Source organism: Trachypithecus francoisi, unplaced genomic scaffold (genome assembly GCF_009764315.1).
Source record: "Trachypithecus francoisi isolate TF-2019V2 unplaced genomic scaffold, Tfra_2.0 Lachesis_group20, whole genome shotgun sequence".
In the NCBI taxonomy this organism is placed as follows: Eukaryota; Metazoa; Chordata; class Mammalia; order Primates; family Cercopithecidae; genus Trachypithecus; species Trachypithecus francoisi.
Genome location: NW_022681466.1, coordinates 42,238,118 through 42,255,022, shown reverse-complemented (window position 1 = coordinate 42,255,022; position 16,905 = coordinate 42,238,118). Strand labels below are relative to the sequence as shown.

Here is a 16,905-nt window from a genome sequence, read left to right as displayed (position 1 = left end):
TTATTTATTTATTTTTTTAATTGAGACAAGGTCTGGCTCTAACGCCCAGGCTGGAGTGCAGTGGCACAATCTCGGCTTACTGCAACCTCTGCCTGGTGGGCTCAAGCCATCCTCCCGCCTCAGCCTCCCAAGTAGTTGGGACTACAGGTACGCACCACACACCAGGCTAATTTTTGTAGTTTCTATAGAGATGGAGTTTCACCATGTTGCCCAGGCTGGTCTCGAATTCATGAGCTCAAGTGATCCACTCCTTCAGCCTCCCAAAGTGCTGGGATTACAAGCATGACCCACCACTCCTGGCCCTATAAAAATTATTTTTAATGATTAGCTAAAACTTGATCAAGTCCTTCAATTTTGTTGAAAACTAATGAAATATGCCTGACTTATGAAAAGATGCTACCCAGTCATTGATACCACCGCCTTCTCACCAACACTCTGATTTGTCTCTCGGGTGGTGTGGAAGGCCTCTCACCACAATGTACTATTTAGGATGTCTGGCCAATGTGCCTTTCTTTGTAAAGTGGAAGGTAGAAAATATGAAAGATTAACTGTAGAATCTAGAAAGCCCCCTTAGAAATACCTATGGGCTTTCATTATTTTATTTCAGCCTCATTGCATACACCATTAACTCTAGCACTGACTGTGGTTATTTCAACCATCAAGTCCTATCTGTTTGGTCACCTGCAAGTTCCCTGAAAGGAAGATAAAGGTCTTAACCTCTTCTTAAAATCCTAGAACCTACATCTCAGTGTTAGGTGTAGGTAAGACTCCCAGCAAATGTTTACTGAATGAATATGTAAATATGAGCATATTTCATCATTATTCTTAGTCTTCTTCCTTGCTAGAAAAAAACATAATCTGGGGTTAACTAAGCTAGAAATCAGAAGAAACTAAAAAAAAAAAAAAAAAAAAAAATCAGAAGAACCTGGGAAAGAGAAAACTAAAATACATGAACCTTCAAATTTTATCACAATGAACTTTCGGTACATCCATCCTCATTTCCAAAGAGCTAGAATAGAGGCCGGGTACGGTGGCTCACGCCTATAATCCCAGCACTCAGGGAGGCTGAAGCAGGCAGATCACCTGAGGTCAGGAGTTTGAGAGCAGCCTGGCCAACATGGTGAAACCTTGTCTCTGCTAAAAATACAACAATTAGCCAAGCGTGATGGTGGCAGACACCTGTAATCCCAGTTACTCAGGAGGCTGATGAAGGCGAATCGCTTGCACCCAGGAAGGGGAGGTTGCGGTGAGCCGAGATCACGCCATTGCACTCCAGCCCGGATGAGAGTAAGGCTCCATCTAAAAAAAACAAAAAGATTCAGGGAACAAATTTTGTCAGATAAAAGGTGCTCATTTCACTTTCACTGGTTCAGATTACCTACAAAGAGACCTTGGCAGACACAGTGGCTTTTGTCTGTAATTCCAGCTACCAGGGAGGTTGAAGTAAGACGACTGCTTGAAACCCAGAGTTCAAGACCATCCTGGGCAACAGTGAGACCCAGTCCTTAAAAACTTTTTTTCTTAATTAGCCAGGCACAGTGGTGAGTGCCTGTTGTCCTAGCTACTCAGGAGGCTGAAGCAGGAAGACTGCTTGAGCCTAGGAGTTCCACGCTGTAAGTGAACCACGATCATGCCACTGTACTCCAGCCTGAGCAACACAGTGAGACCCTATCTCTCAAAAAAAACAAAAAAACACGATCTCATTAGTAATTAAATGACACAATAAATGAGAATACCTTAAAACCATAGAGCTCTGAAAAAAATGTTAAATTATCTTCCTAACATTGACAAACTACTTACATGTGACTTTTCTTAGATGATAATCCAGAAACAGATTTTATTCCAGTGAATGTTAGTGATCTTCATTTTGTTAAGAAGCAAAATTTGCAGAGTGTAGTAAAATAGTTCTATCCATCAAGTCAAATATTGACAAATGACACTTCAGTCCTATAACTTTATAACCTAATGCTGTTGAAATTACTAAGGTATAAATGTTAGTTAATTCAATAATGACATCACAAAGAGAGATCTTATTTGTTTCAACTGAGGTCCCTAGGATCATGAAAGCCTATTTTCAATTTCATCATTCTTTAATTCACAAGTGGCTCACACATGTAACTCCAGCATTCTAGGAGGTCAAGATGGGAGGACTGTTTGAAGCCAGGAGTCTGAGACCAGCCTGGGTAACATAATGAGACTCCATTTCTACAAAAAATTTAAAAATTACACCAGCATGGTGCCACATACCTATAGTCTCAGCTACTGAGGAGGCTGAGGCAGGAGGATCACTTGAGCCCAGGTAGTCAAGGCTATAGTGAGCCATAAGCCTGAGCGACAGAATGAGACCCTGTTTCAAACAAAAACAAAAACAAAAAACAAAAAACAAAACACACACACACAATTTATTGAAGTACTACGTATCCAGTTCTATGTTAGAGATGGTATTTTGAATGTATGAAATGCCGTTTTACTTTTCTTTAAGTTTTTTTTCCATCCTTCTTTCCTTACAAAAATTCCCCAAGTCCAACTGTAAAAAATCTCTATCAACCTTATTTACGGTATTAGATTCATATAATTCTGAATACTCTTACCAACCAATCAGTGTTTTCTTCTTCGCTGGAGGAAGAAAGTTACATGTAAAGCCTGATGACACAAAAATCACAAAAATAAAAACAGAACTAATTACTAATGTTTGCAGCTCTACTATCTACTCCTACAACATGTAGCATTTAAAGAGTTTACATAAGAAAACTCACACTAAAGTATGATTTTTCATTAGACATTGAAGTCAAATTTTCAGTTTCTAACTCTTCAACACCATTTATTCCAAGTACACTCATTTAAACTTTGGGTTTCAGTTTTACAGGTTTTTACATACCCTGACATCTATCAGTGCAAAAATACCCCCATCTACTGGCAAGAGGTGATGTTACAGGCTACTTTTGAAAGTGCCAGCATGCTACAGGGGAATTTATCAAGTCATAAAGACTTCATCCAAACAGCTCCCCCATCTACAATCCAACTCCCAAAATCCTGAGCCATCCAAACGATTCCCCAAAGCTCTTCTACTTCTTACCAAACATTGGGGAATGGAAGGAACAGAGAAGTACAGTTAATCGGTTAAATGTCTGCCATATTAAGATAAAAATTGTTTATAAAAATATATTTTTAAAATTTAAAATATTGAGGCCAGGTGCAGTGGCTCATGCCTGTAATCCCAGCACTTTGGGAGGCTGGAACGGGCATATCACTTAAGATCAGGAGTTTGAGAAACAACCTGGCCAACATGGTGAAACCCTGTCTCTACTAAAAATACAAAAAATTAGCCAAGCATGGTGGTGCATGCCTGTAGTCCCAGCTACTGGGAAGGCTGAGGCGGGAGAATTGCTTAAACCAGAGTGGCAGAAGTTGCAGTGAGCTGAGATTGCACCACTGCACTCCAGCCTGAGTGACAGAGCGAGACTCCGTCTCAAAAACAAAATATTGAAAATATTTGATTAAAATATTGAAATATAAATACCTAATTATATTTCATTATATGAATTCTTCATGATCTGCTGATACTCCAAGGTATACAAGACATTTATGCCTTTTTTTCTTGCCTAGCTAGGATTTCAATCCAAAACGCTTACTTTAAAAGATATGTATCATTTAAACAAATACATATTAATCATTCTTAATGTTGTACCTGCTCTTATAAAATATAATTGGTTTTGACCATATTTCTTTAAAACAAAATCTGTGGTCAAAAATGACCAAGTATGTCTACAAAAAACTTTATACCTTTAACAGTATCTTTCATGTACATTCTTCCATCATATTGCTAAAATAAATAAGACTTGCCTTTTTTTTTTGAGACCATGTCTCGCTATGTTGCCCAGGCTGGTCTTCAATTCCTGGGTTCAAGCGATCCTCCAGTCTCAGCCTTCTAGATAGCTGGGATTACAGGCACACACCATCACACTTGGGTTTTTGGTTTTTGGGGGTATTTTCACACCTGGTTTTAACACTGTCATTTTAAGCATGCATTTATAACTAAAGGGACAAGCACAGAGAAAATAAGTGATTTGTTTAGATGCACAAAGCTTATACATGGCATAACTAGGATATGAACCCACATTTTCTGCCTCCAATTCTATACTCTCCACAACATTCTGACTACCTCTCATAAAATTACCTGATAAAATGACCAGGTACGGTGGCTCATGCCTGTAATCCCAGCACTTTGGGAGGCCAAGGTGGGCGGATCACTTGAGGTCAGGAGTTCGTGACCAGCCTGACCTCGTCTCTACTCAAAAAATTAGCTAGGTGGAGTGGCAGGCCCCTGTAATCCCAGCTACTGGGGAGACTGAGACAGAAGAACTGCTTGAACCCGGGAGGCTGAGGTTGCAGTGAGCGGAGATCGCGCCACAGAACTCCAGCCTGGGCAATAGAGTGAGACTGTGTCTCAAAAAAAAAAAAAAATTACTAAGTATATCTTGCATAGAAAATAAGATCTACATTATGGATTTCTGCTTTGTGACAGTGCCCAGGAATGCACGGTGGTTAAAAAAAAAAAAAAAATCTGCTGACTGGGCGCAGTGGCTCATGCCTGTAATCCCAGCACTCTGGGAGGCCGACGTGGGCTGATCACCTGAGGTCAGGAGTTCAAGAACAGCCTGGCCAACATAGCGAAACCCCGTCTCTACTAAAAATACAAAAATTAGCCGGGTGTGGTGTGGGCGCCTGTAATCCCAGCTACTTGGGAGGGTGAAGCAGGAGAATCGCTTGAACCTGGGAAGTGGAGGTTGCAGTGAGCTGAGATCATACCATTGCACTCCAGCCTGGGTGACAGAAGCAAGGCTCTGTCTCAGAAATACATATATGTGTGTGTGTGTGTGTGTGTGTGTGTATATATATATATATATATACACACACACACACACACACACACACACACATATATGCTTACATTTTAATAAAATTAAGTTTCTTCCTTTCTTTTGCCTTGTAGAAAAAAAATATACACACAAAGCTGGGTGTGGTGGCTCACGCCTGTAATCCCAGCACTTTGGGAGGCTGAGGCGGGTGGATCATTTGAGGTCAGGAGTTCAAGACCAGCCTGGCCAACATGGTGAAACCCCAACTCGACTAAAAATATAAAAATTACATCGGCATGGTGGCATGTGCCTGTAGTCCCAGCTACTTGGGGGGCTGAGGCAAGAGAACTGCTTGAACCCAGGAGGTGGAGGTTGCAGTGAGCCAAGATCGTGCTACTGCGCTCCAGCCTGGGCAACGGCAAGAGTCCATCTCAAAAAAAAAAAAAAAGAAAAGAAAGAAAAGAAAAAAAAAGAAAAAATACACACATAAAATAATGTAAGCAAAAACAGGCCAGGCACAGCAATGACTCAGGCCTGTAATCCCAGCACTTTGGAAGGCCAAGGCAGGGGATCACTTGAGGCCAGGAGTTCAAGACCAGCCTGGACAACACAGTGAGGCCCCATGTCTACAAAAAAATTAAAAAAATAAAAAAATTAGTTGGGCGCAGTGGTGCATGTTTACAGACCCAGCTATTCAGAATGCTGAGGCAGGAGGATCACCTGAGCCCAGTTCAAGATCACAGTGAGCTCTGATTATGCCACTACACTGCGGCCTGGGTGACAGAGACCCTGTCACAAAAATATTAATACAAGCAAAAACGATAAATACTCATAACCCAACCCACACTAACACACCAATCACCTCCTTTCTTTTCTGTGGCCACATTTTAGATATGTTTATTCTTTATATCCTACCTTTTCCAAAAATGATTTGAGGGGACTGCTGGTAAACAGGCAAACTTCGTTAAGTCCTGGTTGTTGCAATCCTCTTTCATCACATCAGTAAGAGATGAAAAAGACTAATAATTTAAAAATGAACCTTAGTTCATAACAGAAATTCTGAAAGGAAAACTACAGGGCCCAATCTAGGCTTTTTCTGATTTCTTATATCTCCATTCACGGTACCACATAATAAAAATAGTATCTGTCACAGATCAAAATTGATAAATATTTATTGGTTGAACAAATTAAACAATGGCTCCAAAGTATTATAAGATCCTAAATCAAAGACTCAATTTGTTTGAAAGCTACTTTATTTTAAAGCTATAGTAATCAAGACAGCATAGTGTTAAAAATAAACTTAAAGGGTAGAATCATAAAGAAAACAGAAGAGAGTCCAGAAATAGGATTCTATGTATACTGTTAACTGATTTTTTTGTTTTAAGACAGAGTCATGCTCTGTCGCCCAGGCTGGAGTGCAGTGGCATGATCTCGGCTCACTGCAACCTCCACATCCTGGGTTCAAGTGATTCTCTTGCCTCAGTCTCTTGAGTAGCTGGGATTACAGGCGACTGCCACATACCTGGCTAATTTTTTATTTTTAGTAGAGACGGGGTTTCACCATGTTGGCCAGGCTGGTCTAGAACTCCTAGACCTCAAGTGATCCTCCCGCCTCGGCCTCCCAAATAGGCATGAGCGACCGCACCTGGCCTGTCAACTGATTTTCTACCAAGGTGCTAAGACAATTCAATGGAGGAAACAAAAGTATTTTCAACAAATAGTGCTACAACAATGGAATATCCATATGAAAAAAAATCATGACCCTTACTTTTCACAGCATATTAAAAAATTAACTTGAAAATAAGTTTAAATGTATGAGTTAAAATTATAAATAATGCAGAAGAAAACACAGTTCTAAAATCTTTAGAACTCCGGGTTAGAAAAAGACTTAGGACTCAAAAAACATGAACCACAAAAGAAAACAATTGATAAACAGGTTTCATCAGCATTCAAAACTTCTCTTTGGGACATCTTTTAGGGGGGCGGAGGGAGCAACGGTCTAGGAGAAAATACTTGCAAAGTATACATCTCATAAAAGGCTTATATCCAGAATTAAATAATTCTCAAAACTCAACAAGAAAACAATCCAATTTTAAAACATGAACAAAAGATTTGGATATTCACCCACGATTACATGGACAATAATTAAAATACGCTTAAAACTGTAGGTTATAAAGGAAGTAAAAATTAAAGTACAATGAAATATCTGTACCTACCAATTAGAATGGCTAAAATCAAAGACAGACAATACCAAGTGCTGACTAGGATGGGGAACTACTGAAACTCATACAAAGCTGGATGGGGAACTATTGAAACTCATACAATGCTGGTAGAAATGCAAAATGGTACAACTTTGAAAAAACTATTTTTTGAGACAGGGTCACCCACGCTAGAATGCAGTGGTGTGAGCACAGGTCACTGCAGCCTTAACTTCCCAGGTCCAATCAATCTTCCATCAGCTTCTCGGGCAGCTGATGTTACAGGCACTGGCCACCACACCTGACCAATTTCTGTATTTTTTGTAGAGACAGGGTTCTGCCATGTTGCCCAGGCTGGTCTCAAACTCCTGGGTTCAAGTAATCCACCCAGCAGATTTTTAAAAAGTTAAAATGCATACTTTCTGTATGATGCAACAATTCCACTCATTTACCCAAGGGCAAGAAAAACATGTTCACAAAGACCCATGTACTCAAATGTTTATTAGTAATGGCCAAAAACTGGAAACAACAAATGTCTGCAGATATTTACAAACGGATAAACAAACTGATGTACAATGCAATATTCCTTAGGAATGAAGTACTGATACTCAGCATGGATGGATCTCAAAAGCATCATGCTAAAAGAAGCCTCACCCAAAAGACTGCAGACAGTACGATTCCATTTACACAAAATCCTAGAAAAGGCAAAATTAGAGTGACCGAAAACAGATCAGTGGTTGACAAGTTCTGGGTACTGAAGAAGACAACTGGAGAGGAAGAGGTAAGAGGAAATTTTTGGGAAGAAATGGGAAGAGCACTGCATGATTGCAATCATGCATGTGGTAATTCCTCCCTAAAAATGAATCATCAAGGTTTATTTAAAAATTTAAACTTTATGTCTGCTATCAATTTTTGTGCAAAACCAAACCAAACTGCCAATCAAACTTAAGATTATCTTTTGACACATTTTAATATAATATCAAATGTGGTTTTAAAAAAAGGTAGTCAACACTATCAGAAGCTATTCTAAAACAGTCGGTCTGAAACTATTCTTGTTCAGAAGATTGCTCGTATTTAAAAAAATTTTAATGAAATAAAATTGCTCACTTTGTTCAACTACTTATATGTTAGAGAGAAATCCAAGAGAAAAGAAAAATTTTAACTGTTAACATTCAACTGTAACAAGTACCAAACACTGATACCTAAAAAACTAGCCATCAGCTGGGCGTGGTGGCTCATGCCTGTAATCCCAGCACTTTGGGAGGCCGAGGCAGATGGGTCACCTGAGGTCAGAGAACATGGAGAAACCCCATCTCTACTAAAAATACAAAATTAGCTGGGAGTAGTGGCACATGTCTGTAATCCCAGCTGCTCGGGAGGCTGAGGCAGGAGAATCGCTTGAACCCAGGAGGCGGAGGTTACAGTGAGCCGAGATGGTGCCATTGCACTCCAGCCTGGGCAACAAGAGCAAAACTCAGTATCAAAAAATAATAATCATAAATTAATAAACATAGAGATGAGGTCTCACTATGTTGCCCAGGCTGGTCTCGAACTCCTGGGCTCAAGTGATTCACCTTGGCCTCCCAAAATGCTGGAATAACAGGCACGAGCCACCACACCCAGCCATAATTGTTCTAATCAAGCAAAAATACATATAACTGCATTCCTAAATACAAGCAATAACAAGGATTAGAAAACACAATGTAAATCACACAAATATAAATTATCTGAAATTAAATTCAAACAGAGGAAGAAAATTATAAAGCTATCCTGAGCAATATGGGCCAAAGCTTAAATAAATGTAAAAACACAGCATGCTCCTGGGTGAGAAAACTACACAAACTTAGATATCTCTTTTTCCCAAAGTAAAGCAATTCTAATGATAATCCCCATGAAATGTCTTTTTTTTTTTGAGACACAGTTTCACTGTCGCCCAGGCTGGAGTGTAGTGGCGTGATCTCGCCTGCAACCTCCGCCTCCCGGGTTCAGGCGATTCTCATGACTCAGCCTCCCCAGTAGCTGGGATTACAAATATGTGCCACCACGCCCAACTAATTTTTGTATTATTAGTAGAGACAGGGTTTCACCATGTTGGCCAGGCTGGTCTTGAACTCCTGACCTCAGATGATCCACCCTCCTCAGCCTCCCCAAAGTCCAAGGATTACAAACGTGAGCCACCACGCCTGGCTCCAATGAAATTTCTTATTAAGCTTAACAAGTTTAATATTTATGTGGAAGAAAAAAATAAAAATAGCAAAAAAAAAAAAAAAAATTGGGAGGCCAAGGCAGGCAGATCATTTGAGGTCAGGAGTTCGAGACCAATCTGACCAACATGGTGTTAAGTCCATCTCCACCCAAAAAAAAAAAACACAAAAAAAATTTAGCTGGGAGTGGTGGCATACACCTGTAATCCCAGCCACTAGGGAGGTTGAGGCAAGAGAATCACTTGGACGCAGGGGTCAGAGGCTCCAGTTAGCCAAGATCACACCACTATACTCTAGCCTGAGTGACAGAACGAGATTCCATTTCTTTAAAAAACTGGCCTAGTGAGAATATTAAACTAAATTATAAAGCTACAATAATGAAAACAGTATGGCACTGAACAAGAGATATATCTGCAATCATAATTAACATAACTGAAAAGATACTACATCACTGTGGAAAGGAAGAGTTGGTTAATAAATAATGACAAGATGGCTAAATAGCAATTGAAGGGGAAATAGTTTATTAAACCATTTTTTAAAAACATTAAATATAAAGTACTTATTTATCAAACTTCTTGAAAAATAAGGCCTTCCAAGTATAGAATAGGAAAAACAAAACAAAAGTTGGACAGATTTTGAATCCTAAGATAACACATTTCTACATATCCAAACAATGACCAATATTAAAAGACAAATAATTCACCATGGAAATGTTTGCAGCAAATACGACAACAGATTAATATATTTGTAAGTCTCAGGTAGATCAATAAGAAAAGCACTAAGGCTCTAACATAACTAGGACAAGGCCAAACAAGTCAATGAAAATAAATATGATTAGTAAACAGGAAAACATTCTGCTTCATGAATGTTTAAATGGCACATGCCACAAAATTAGCAAAAAATTTCAAATGCAATTAGCTAATGCTTATAACAGAATAGTAAAAAGGGACATCTTTATTTACTGCTGCTCTAAATAGGCCCAACTCTTTTAAGAAGCAGTCTAAAGGAAAAATTCAACACGAAACCTTAAAAATATCCACACACTTGACCTCAGTTAACACTATTTTTATGGAAGCATCCTTAAAAAAAAAAAAATCCTTTAAAAAAAATCAAAGTTACCTACACCAAGATGTTTACAGTAATTATTTGTAATAAAAAATATGGAAATAAATGTTCAAACAAGAAAAAAATCTGAACGACTGTTGCTGTTGAATCTTCTTAATCAGTTATCCTAAAACCAGTCTTCACAGCTCCCATTTCAGTCCATCCTCCATACTGCTCCCAGATTGTGTCTAAACAGCATATATATCAAAGCTTAAAATCCTGCAATGGTTCCCACCATCTTAAAAAAAAAAAAACATCTTGGCAAACTACAATAAAGTCCTAACTAGGTCGGTCCCTGTCTAGAGCCTCACCGCTTGCCACTCATACTCAATGCATTAGCCATAAAGAACACATGCAGAACTATTCTGAACTCTTTATAGCTCTCCAGCATTCATTAAATAAAATGCCAAAAAGGTCTTAATCCATGTTCACACAAGGATCCTGACTTCATGGCACTTAAAGCATAGGAACAATAAACGCCTATCAGTGGGTTAGGTCTGATACTAGAAGAAGAGTTTCTTAGAGTCACAGAGGACAGTTCAACTCAGGTCAGGGAAAGTTCTAGGGATAACAGTAATCTTTGAGTTGAGCCTTAAAAGATGGGCAAGTATTGCCAGGGGCGAGGGCGATTCCAAGTGAACAGAATATGTCAATTTTATTTTTCCATACAAATTCTAATAAACTTGTAATAAGCTTTCTAGACAACTTTGGTTGTGACATGTACTTCTCCAACTTTCAGTTTCTCCTACCACTTAGAGCTACTATGAAAATTAAAAGTGGTAATAGATATGAACTTAACACAGCATCCGGCACTTAAACTTTCAATACATGTCAATCATACAGAAACATGTACAATGCTGATTATGACGGCGTATTTCAAGGGTTCAGCATTCTTAGACAAAGAAAGTATCAGTAAACAAAAATGAAGGCAAAGAGAAAAACTAGTAAGAACAAAGGTAAACAAACAACCTATCACCATTTAGCCAGGGTGAAATACTTCTCTCTACAGGCCCTAATGAGATCCTCACATTACATACTACAACAAAACAATAATTTATATTCATTTTATATTGAATCATGAATAAAACATTAAGTTCTACTAAGTATGGTCTATTTGAAAAGAGGAGGACATACTACATCTTTAAGACTCTCATCAAAAAAGGCTAAAATAGGCCAGGCATGGTGGCTCACACCTGTAATCCCAGCACTTTGGAAGGCTGAGGCAGGAGGATATCCTGAGCACAGAAGTTCAAGACCAGCCTGGGTAACCTAGAGTAACCCCATCTCTACTGAAAAAAAAAAAAAAGTAAAAAAAATTAGCCAGTCACAGTGGCGCATCTCTGTAAGTCCCAGCCAGTTGGGAAGCCAAGGTGGGAAAAATCACCTGAGCTGGGAGGTCAAGGCTGCAGTGAGCCAGGATCGCTCACCGCACGCTGTTGCCACTCCACTCCAGCATGGGCAACAGAATGAGACTCTGCCTCAGAAAAAAAAAAAAGGCGAAAATAAAAATCTTGTATGCCTAAATATGACCCTTCATTAATCTTTAAAACTGAGTTATGTTAAATAAGATGTTAGTATGTTGTGATAGTAATAGCTCAACCAACAAGAAAAAAGTGAAAGTGATGACTAAAATACACAGATTTTATTATGAATACCAAACTATAAAAAGGAAACTTAGCATGTTCTACTGCCTGCCTGAAGAGGGTTAGAGTAGAAGACAGAATTTAAGAGAAAAGGAAGGAGCTGAGCTACATTGGCTTCCTCCTCAGAAACCAAGAAAATAAAATGAATTGGGGACATTCAAATCACTAACACCTCTAGTATATAAAAGTCATTATGGGCCGGGTGCAGTGGCTGACGCCTGTAATCCCAGCACTTTGGAAGGCCAAGGCGGGTGGATCACCTGACGTCAGGCATTTGAGACCAGCCTGGCCAACGTCGCAAAACCCCGTCTCTACTAAAAATACAAAAAAAAATTAGCCAGGTGCGGTGGTGGGTGCCTGTAATCCCAGCTACTCGGGAGGCTGAGGCAGGATAATCGTCTGAACCCAGGAGGTGGAGGTTGCAGTGAGCCGAGATCGAGCCATTGAACTCCAGTCAAGAATGAAACTCCATCTCAAAAAATATGGTCATGGTGTATAGGCATTATGGTGTATAGGCACACTTAAAAACCTGTGAAATAGAATGAAGCTATAATTTTTAAAGCCTTGAATCGATAAAATATGTAATGAAACAGGATTAAGATGCTAGCATATCTAAAGGGAAATTTTTAAAGTTAAATTTCCTTACATTATAGACAAGATTAACCTCTTATTGTCAAAGACTTTGAAATTAATAACATGAGAAGCAGCATACAAAAACATTAAATGCATAAAAAGGTCTGAAATAAATGTTCTGGAGGAGTAATGTTATTCTACTTCTCCATACCCAAGAATTTAAAATATTAGAAATTATACTAAACTGCTTTTTCCAGGCTTTGGTTTTCAGAAACAACAATGGTGTAAAAAATTATCCCAAAGTTTTTACCGTAAAGAATATTTTCCTATCCAAACCATTGTAAGAAAAGCCTGTATCAGATAGTCATATAAGTATGATATAGAAATTATACATTTTGTAATAAATTTGTTATAGAAATAGTAGTTGAAGTTGATAGTGTTACCATACAGCCCATTTCAATGATCGTATGTTAATGTGTCATAAAGAACAGAAGTAGCTTGATGGATGAAATCGGATTCTAACCCCCAATTGCCTGAGGAATCTAAAATTTGGGATCAAATTATTAAATTAGCCCCACCTTCTTAGCATTGACAAATACCAAACAGTTCACTGACTGTGGTTTTAAGAATAATATGTGGAAAGGTCTAATATCAATTGTGGGCAGAGATCTCATGGTTCAAATATTTCCTCTTGTTCAGAAAGAGTGTGTATGAGTGAGTGTGTGAGTGTGTGTATGTGTGAGTGTATGTGTGTGTGTGTGTGCGCGCGTCACCATGTAAGAAATGTTTATACCTTTCAGTAAAGGGGCAATTCCACAACAAGGTTATTACCAACTAACTAAAGTTTATACAGCATCTTGAAATCAAAGGTACTCTATAAATTTAAAATACTAATATGGTATTAACTTAAAGCAAATAACAATAATTTTAAAACATCTTATAGCCCAAGTGTATTGTAAACCAAATATAAATTCGCTATGGGATCTATCTTTTTTTAAGTGATTTTTTTTCCTCTATTAGGGAACCCAGATCTAAATGAACTCTAAATGAACTGTTAAACACTTAGTCTAAAGGTACGCCAAACATTTCTTAAGGTCTTCACAAAGAATCAACTTTTTTAAAAAAAAATGAGGCCTAGGTTAAGTATTTTATTAGGCTTCTCACGATGGACTGAGCAGTTGGGCACCAGCTCCAGACCAATTCCCGGACGCACATCAAACGCAGCCCTGTCATTTATCCAGTCAGTCAAAACAATCTTTTCCATCTAATACTTTAATCTTTACGTCCTTAAAAGCTGCTAATTGGATCCAGTTCTTGAGATCTATTTGCTAAAATCTGTACCATCTAATTTGTAAATGATGAACAAAAATGAAAAGAAAATATGTTAACTTTCCTGGCAAAACAGAAGAGACTACACTGTAACCAAAGAAGGAAGGACAATGTTTTTAATATTTGTCAAATTTTAAGAGAAAACTATTCAGAGACAAATAGTTGTAAGAAACTCAGAGTACCTCAAACTGTTTTTACTATTAAGAGGACACAGGGTATTTAAAACTCCTCAGAAAAACCTGAAACAAAATCACTATAAATGTAGTTCAATACTCCCTCTTCCCCTAAAATATAAGCATAATCTTTCCTCTTAACAAACTTTAATTATAAATTTTTATAATGTATCATAGGTAGTACGGAAACCACAGAAAAACACTTTAAGATCTATTGAGTCATACTAAAAACTTCAACTAACTTTATCTGAAGAAAATCAAAATCCCTATTTTTTCCCTCATCTATATAGCCCAGAGGAAAGTAAATGGAAACAGCCAATTTCTGATGCTTTCTGCACACCTGGGATCACATGTTCTTTCCACGATCACTGACTCCAGATAGCAACAGCAACAGATAAACTCTAAAGCAACAAAGATCCCCTATAAAGGTTTCCATTGTCTCCTCCCAATATAAGGACACTGAATGGGGGGAGCAGGGGAGAAAGGGGAATACAAGTATCCTGCAATCCAGGTTTTCCATTAAGAACCACTCAGTTAATGATTCCTTGCCATTTTCCCTAGGGAAAGGAAAACTGTCATGAAGGTAATATATTATTTAAATTGCAGCCAGCATACATTCAAGCTAAATTCTCAAATACCAAATTCACTGCAAGTTTTCACCCAGCAAGTTCAGCCAGTGGACTGAGATGTGACACATAAGCATCCAACTACAAAATTAGTCCAAATAAATCTCAAAGTCTAGTGTGGGCAAACATAATTACAGTTTATTCGTCCACGTGCACGCACACACAAATCCTCTACGGAAAATTATCTTTCTCACCACTCACCCGAATATAAACGTGGACAATTTATCAGGGGTAAATAGTGAAGGTAGGATAACGCCGTGATTTCAAATCCTTTTCAAACCAAATACAAGTTTTCCTAAAATGGGGGTGGCATGTCCATGTAAGAATACCAAAAATGGCACTGTAAGTAAAACGTACCTGTAATATTAAAGATTTCATGCACCTGGAATCATAAACACTTTGTAAGTGTAGTCTTCTATCTGGCAACCCCTCCGGACATTCTTTTCCATTTAGAAAAAGGAAGGGGGAGGGTGGGGAGAGTCACAGAAAGTTTGCTCCGAAGTTTGTATGAGGACATACTTAGAAATGTACCCCCTCCCCCCCCCAAAAGTGTGTTTTTAAAGCAGGTCTGGAGTTAGAAGTGAGACACAAGTTCTGCGGCCTACAAGGAACAACCCCAAACACGCCACCCTACAATCAGACACTTCCAAAACACAGTGTACAATGAGCCCGAGCCGTCGGATCAGACAGGCACACCGGAAAAGTCAACCTGTCTCCTCTCCTCAGAGAGACGTGAGTTCAAGGTGTGTGGGCCCGGCAGCGGTGGCCGGCGGCGGGGAGTAAAGGTTTTTCATGCGGGCCTAAGTGGGTGTGCAAGGTAACAACCCGGGAACACACACGCACACCCTCCCGTTAAGCGCTCCATCTTTAAGGAGTGTTTACTGCGCGCAGTCAGCAACCGGATTCAATAAGCCTCGCCACGGGAGCTCTTCATCCCCTTCACGATCCCACCTGGGCGGTAGCCCAGGTGCTGCTCCACGAGACCCGGGAGGCAGCGTCGGGCTCCTTGACCAAGACTTTCCGACCTGAAATCCGCCTGCGATGCGAACCGGTGTATCCTCCCTTCCACAAAAGACCACCCCCACCCCCGCCCCGAGTCATCCTCGGCTTTTTAAAGAATGTCCAAACCGGAGCAAGTGGTTTTCCAATTACTCTCCCTGAACTAGGCCATCCCACTCCTCCGACCCCCAACTCACCATTGATCGCGACCCTGGCCCTTCCTAAGGCCACAGGCACCCCCCGCTAGCTCGCCCACCCCGCGGCTGCCCGGCCCGGCCCGCCGCCCCCCCCTCACCTGTCAGGCGCAGCTTGACGGGCCCGTTCCTCCGACCTCCGGGGTTAGACATGTCCCCGGCGGCGGGGGCAGCGGGCGGGACGGGGACGGGGGCGACGGCGAGGCGCGGCGGAGTCACCACAGCGGCCGGGGCTGGGGCCCGAGCAGCCGGCGCCGCGGCCGCCACGGCCGGAGGGTCCCGGATGTGCCAAGCGTCGTCGCCATGAGCCGCGGAGGGAGCGGGACGCCGACTCCCCCCTCCTCCCACTTCTCCTTCCTCGGCCCGGGCCGCACAACAAAGCGGCAGCCGCGGCCGCCCGCGCCGCCTCCGCCCGCGCCCCCGCCGCCTCCTCGCGGGCGCCGCGGCCTTTCCCTCCTCTCGTCTCGGCGAGGCCCAGTAGCCGACGCGGCTGGTCGGCTGAGGCGGACGGTGCTCGGCGACGCCGGAGCAGGACTCTGGGCTCGGCCGCTTCCTCCTCCACCCGCCCTCTTGTCTGAGGGACCCGGGACCTGGGGCCGCCGCCGCCACTCGTCGGCTCCGGGGGGCGGGGAGGAGACGGGAGGCGGGGCCGGCGGGCGGGGCGGGGCCAGCGGGGCGGGGCCAGGGCGGGGTCGGCGGGCGCGCGCAGGGTGCCCGGGGCGGGCACCGGCTGTCTGTCTGAGAGGGTGTGAGTTGCCGCCGAGGGTCCCACGCGGAACGCGTGGAGGGAGCAGGCAGGGAGCAAAGTGGCGGCGGGGGCGGCAGCTCTGTGACACCTGGAGGGATTTAGTGTCCGGTCCACTTAAGGGAGAGCTTTTGTCCCAACAGGGCCGACTGCATTTATTAGACGCCCACTGCGTGCAGGGCGCTCCGAGAGACTGGGGCGAGGAAGGTTAGAACCGAGTCCGCTGCCTCCCGGGAACTTGGCGTCTTTCGGACGAGA

At 41.3% G+C, this 16,905-nt stretch overlaps 1 protein-coding gene across 3 annotated transcripts in view; it reads right to left on the bottom strand.

Moving 5' to 3' along the window:
- The window catches only part of SMURF2 (SMAD specific E3 ubiquitin protein ligase 2), a 121,240-nt gene extending 104,715 nt beyond the window's left edge, over window positions 1–16,525 (bottom strand). For 2 of the 3 annotated variants that reach the window (XR_004430734.1, XM_033183937.1), the window contains exon 1: window positions 16,004–16,508. Coding sequence is in view for 2 of the 3 variants with exons in the window: in XM_033183937.1 (XP_033039828.1) it covers window positions 16,004–16,055 (52 nt within the window). In the remaining variant the exon portion in view is untranslated. Of the gene's footprint in view, window positions 1–16,003 lie in introns of all 3 variants that reach the window. The other variant, XM_033183940.1, reaches the window with a different exon arrangement.
- Between the last annotated feature and the right edge of the window lie 380 nt (window positions 16,526–16,905).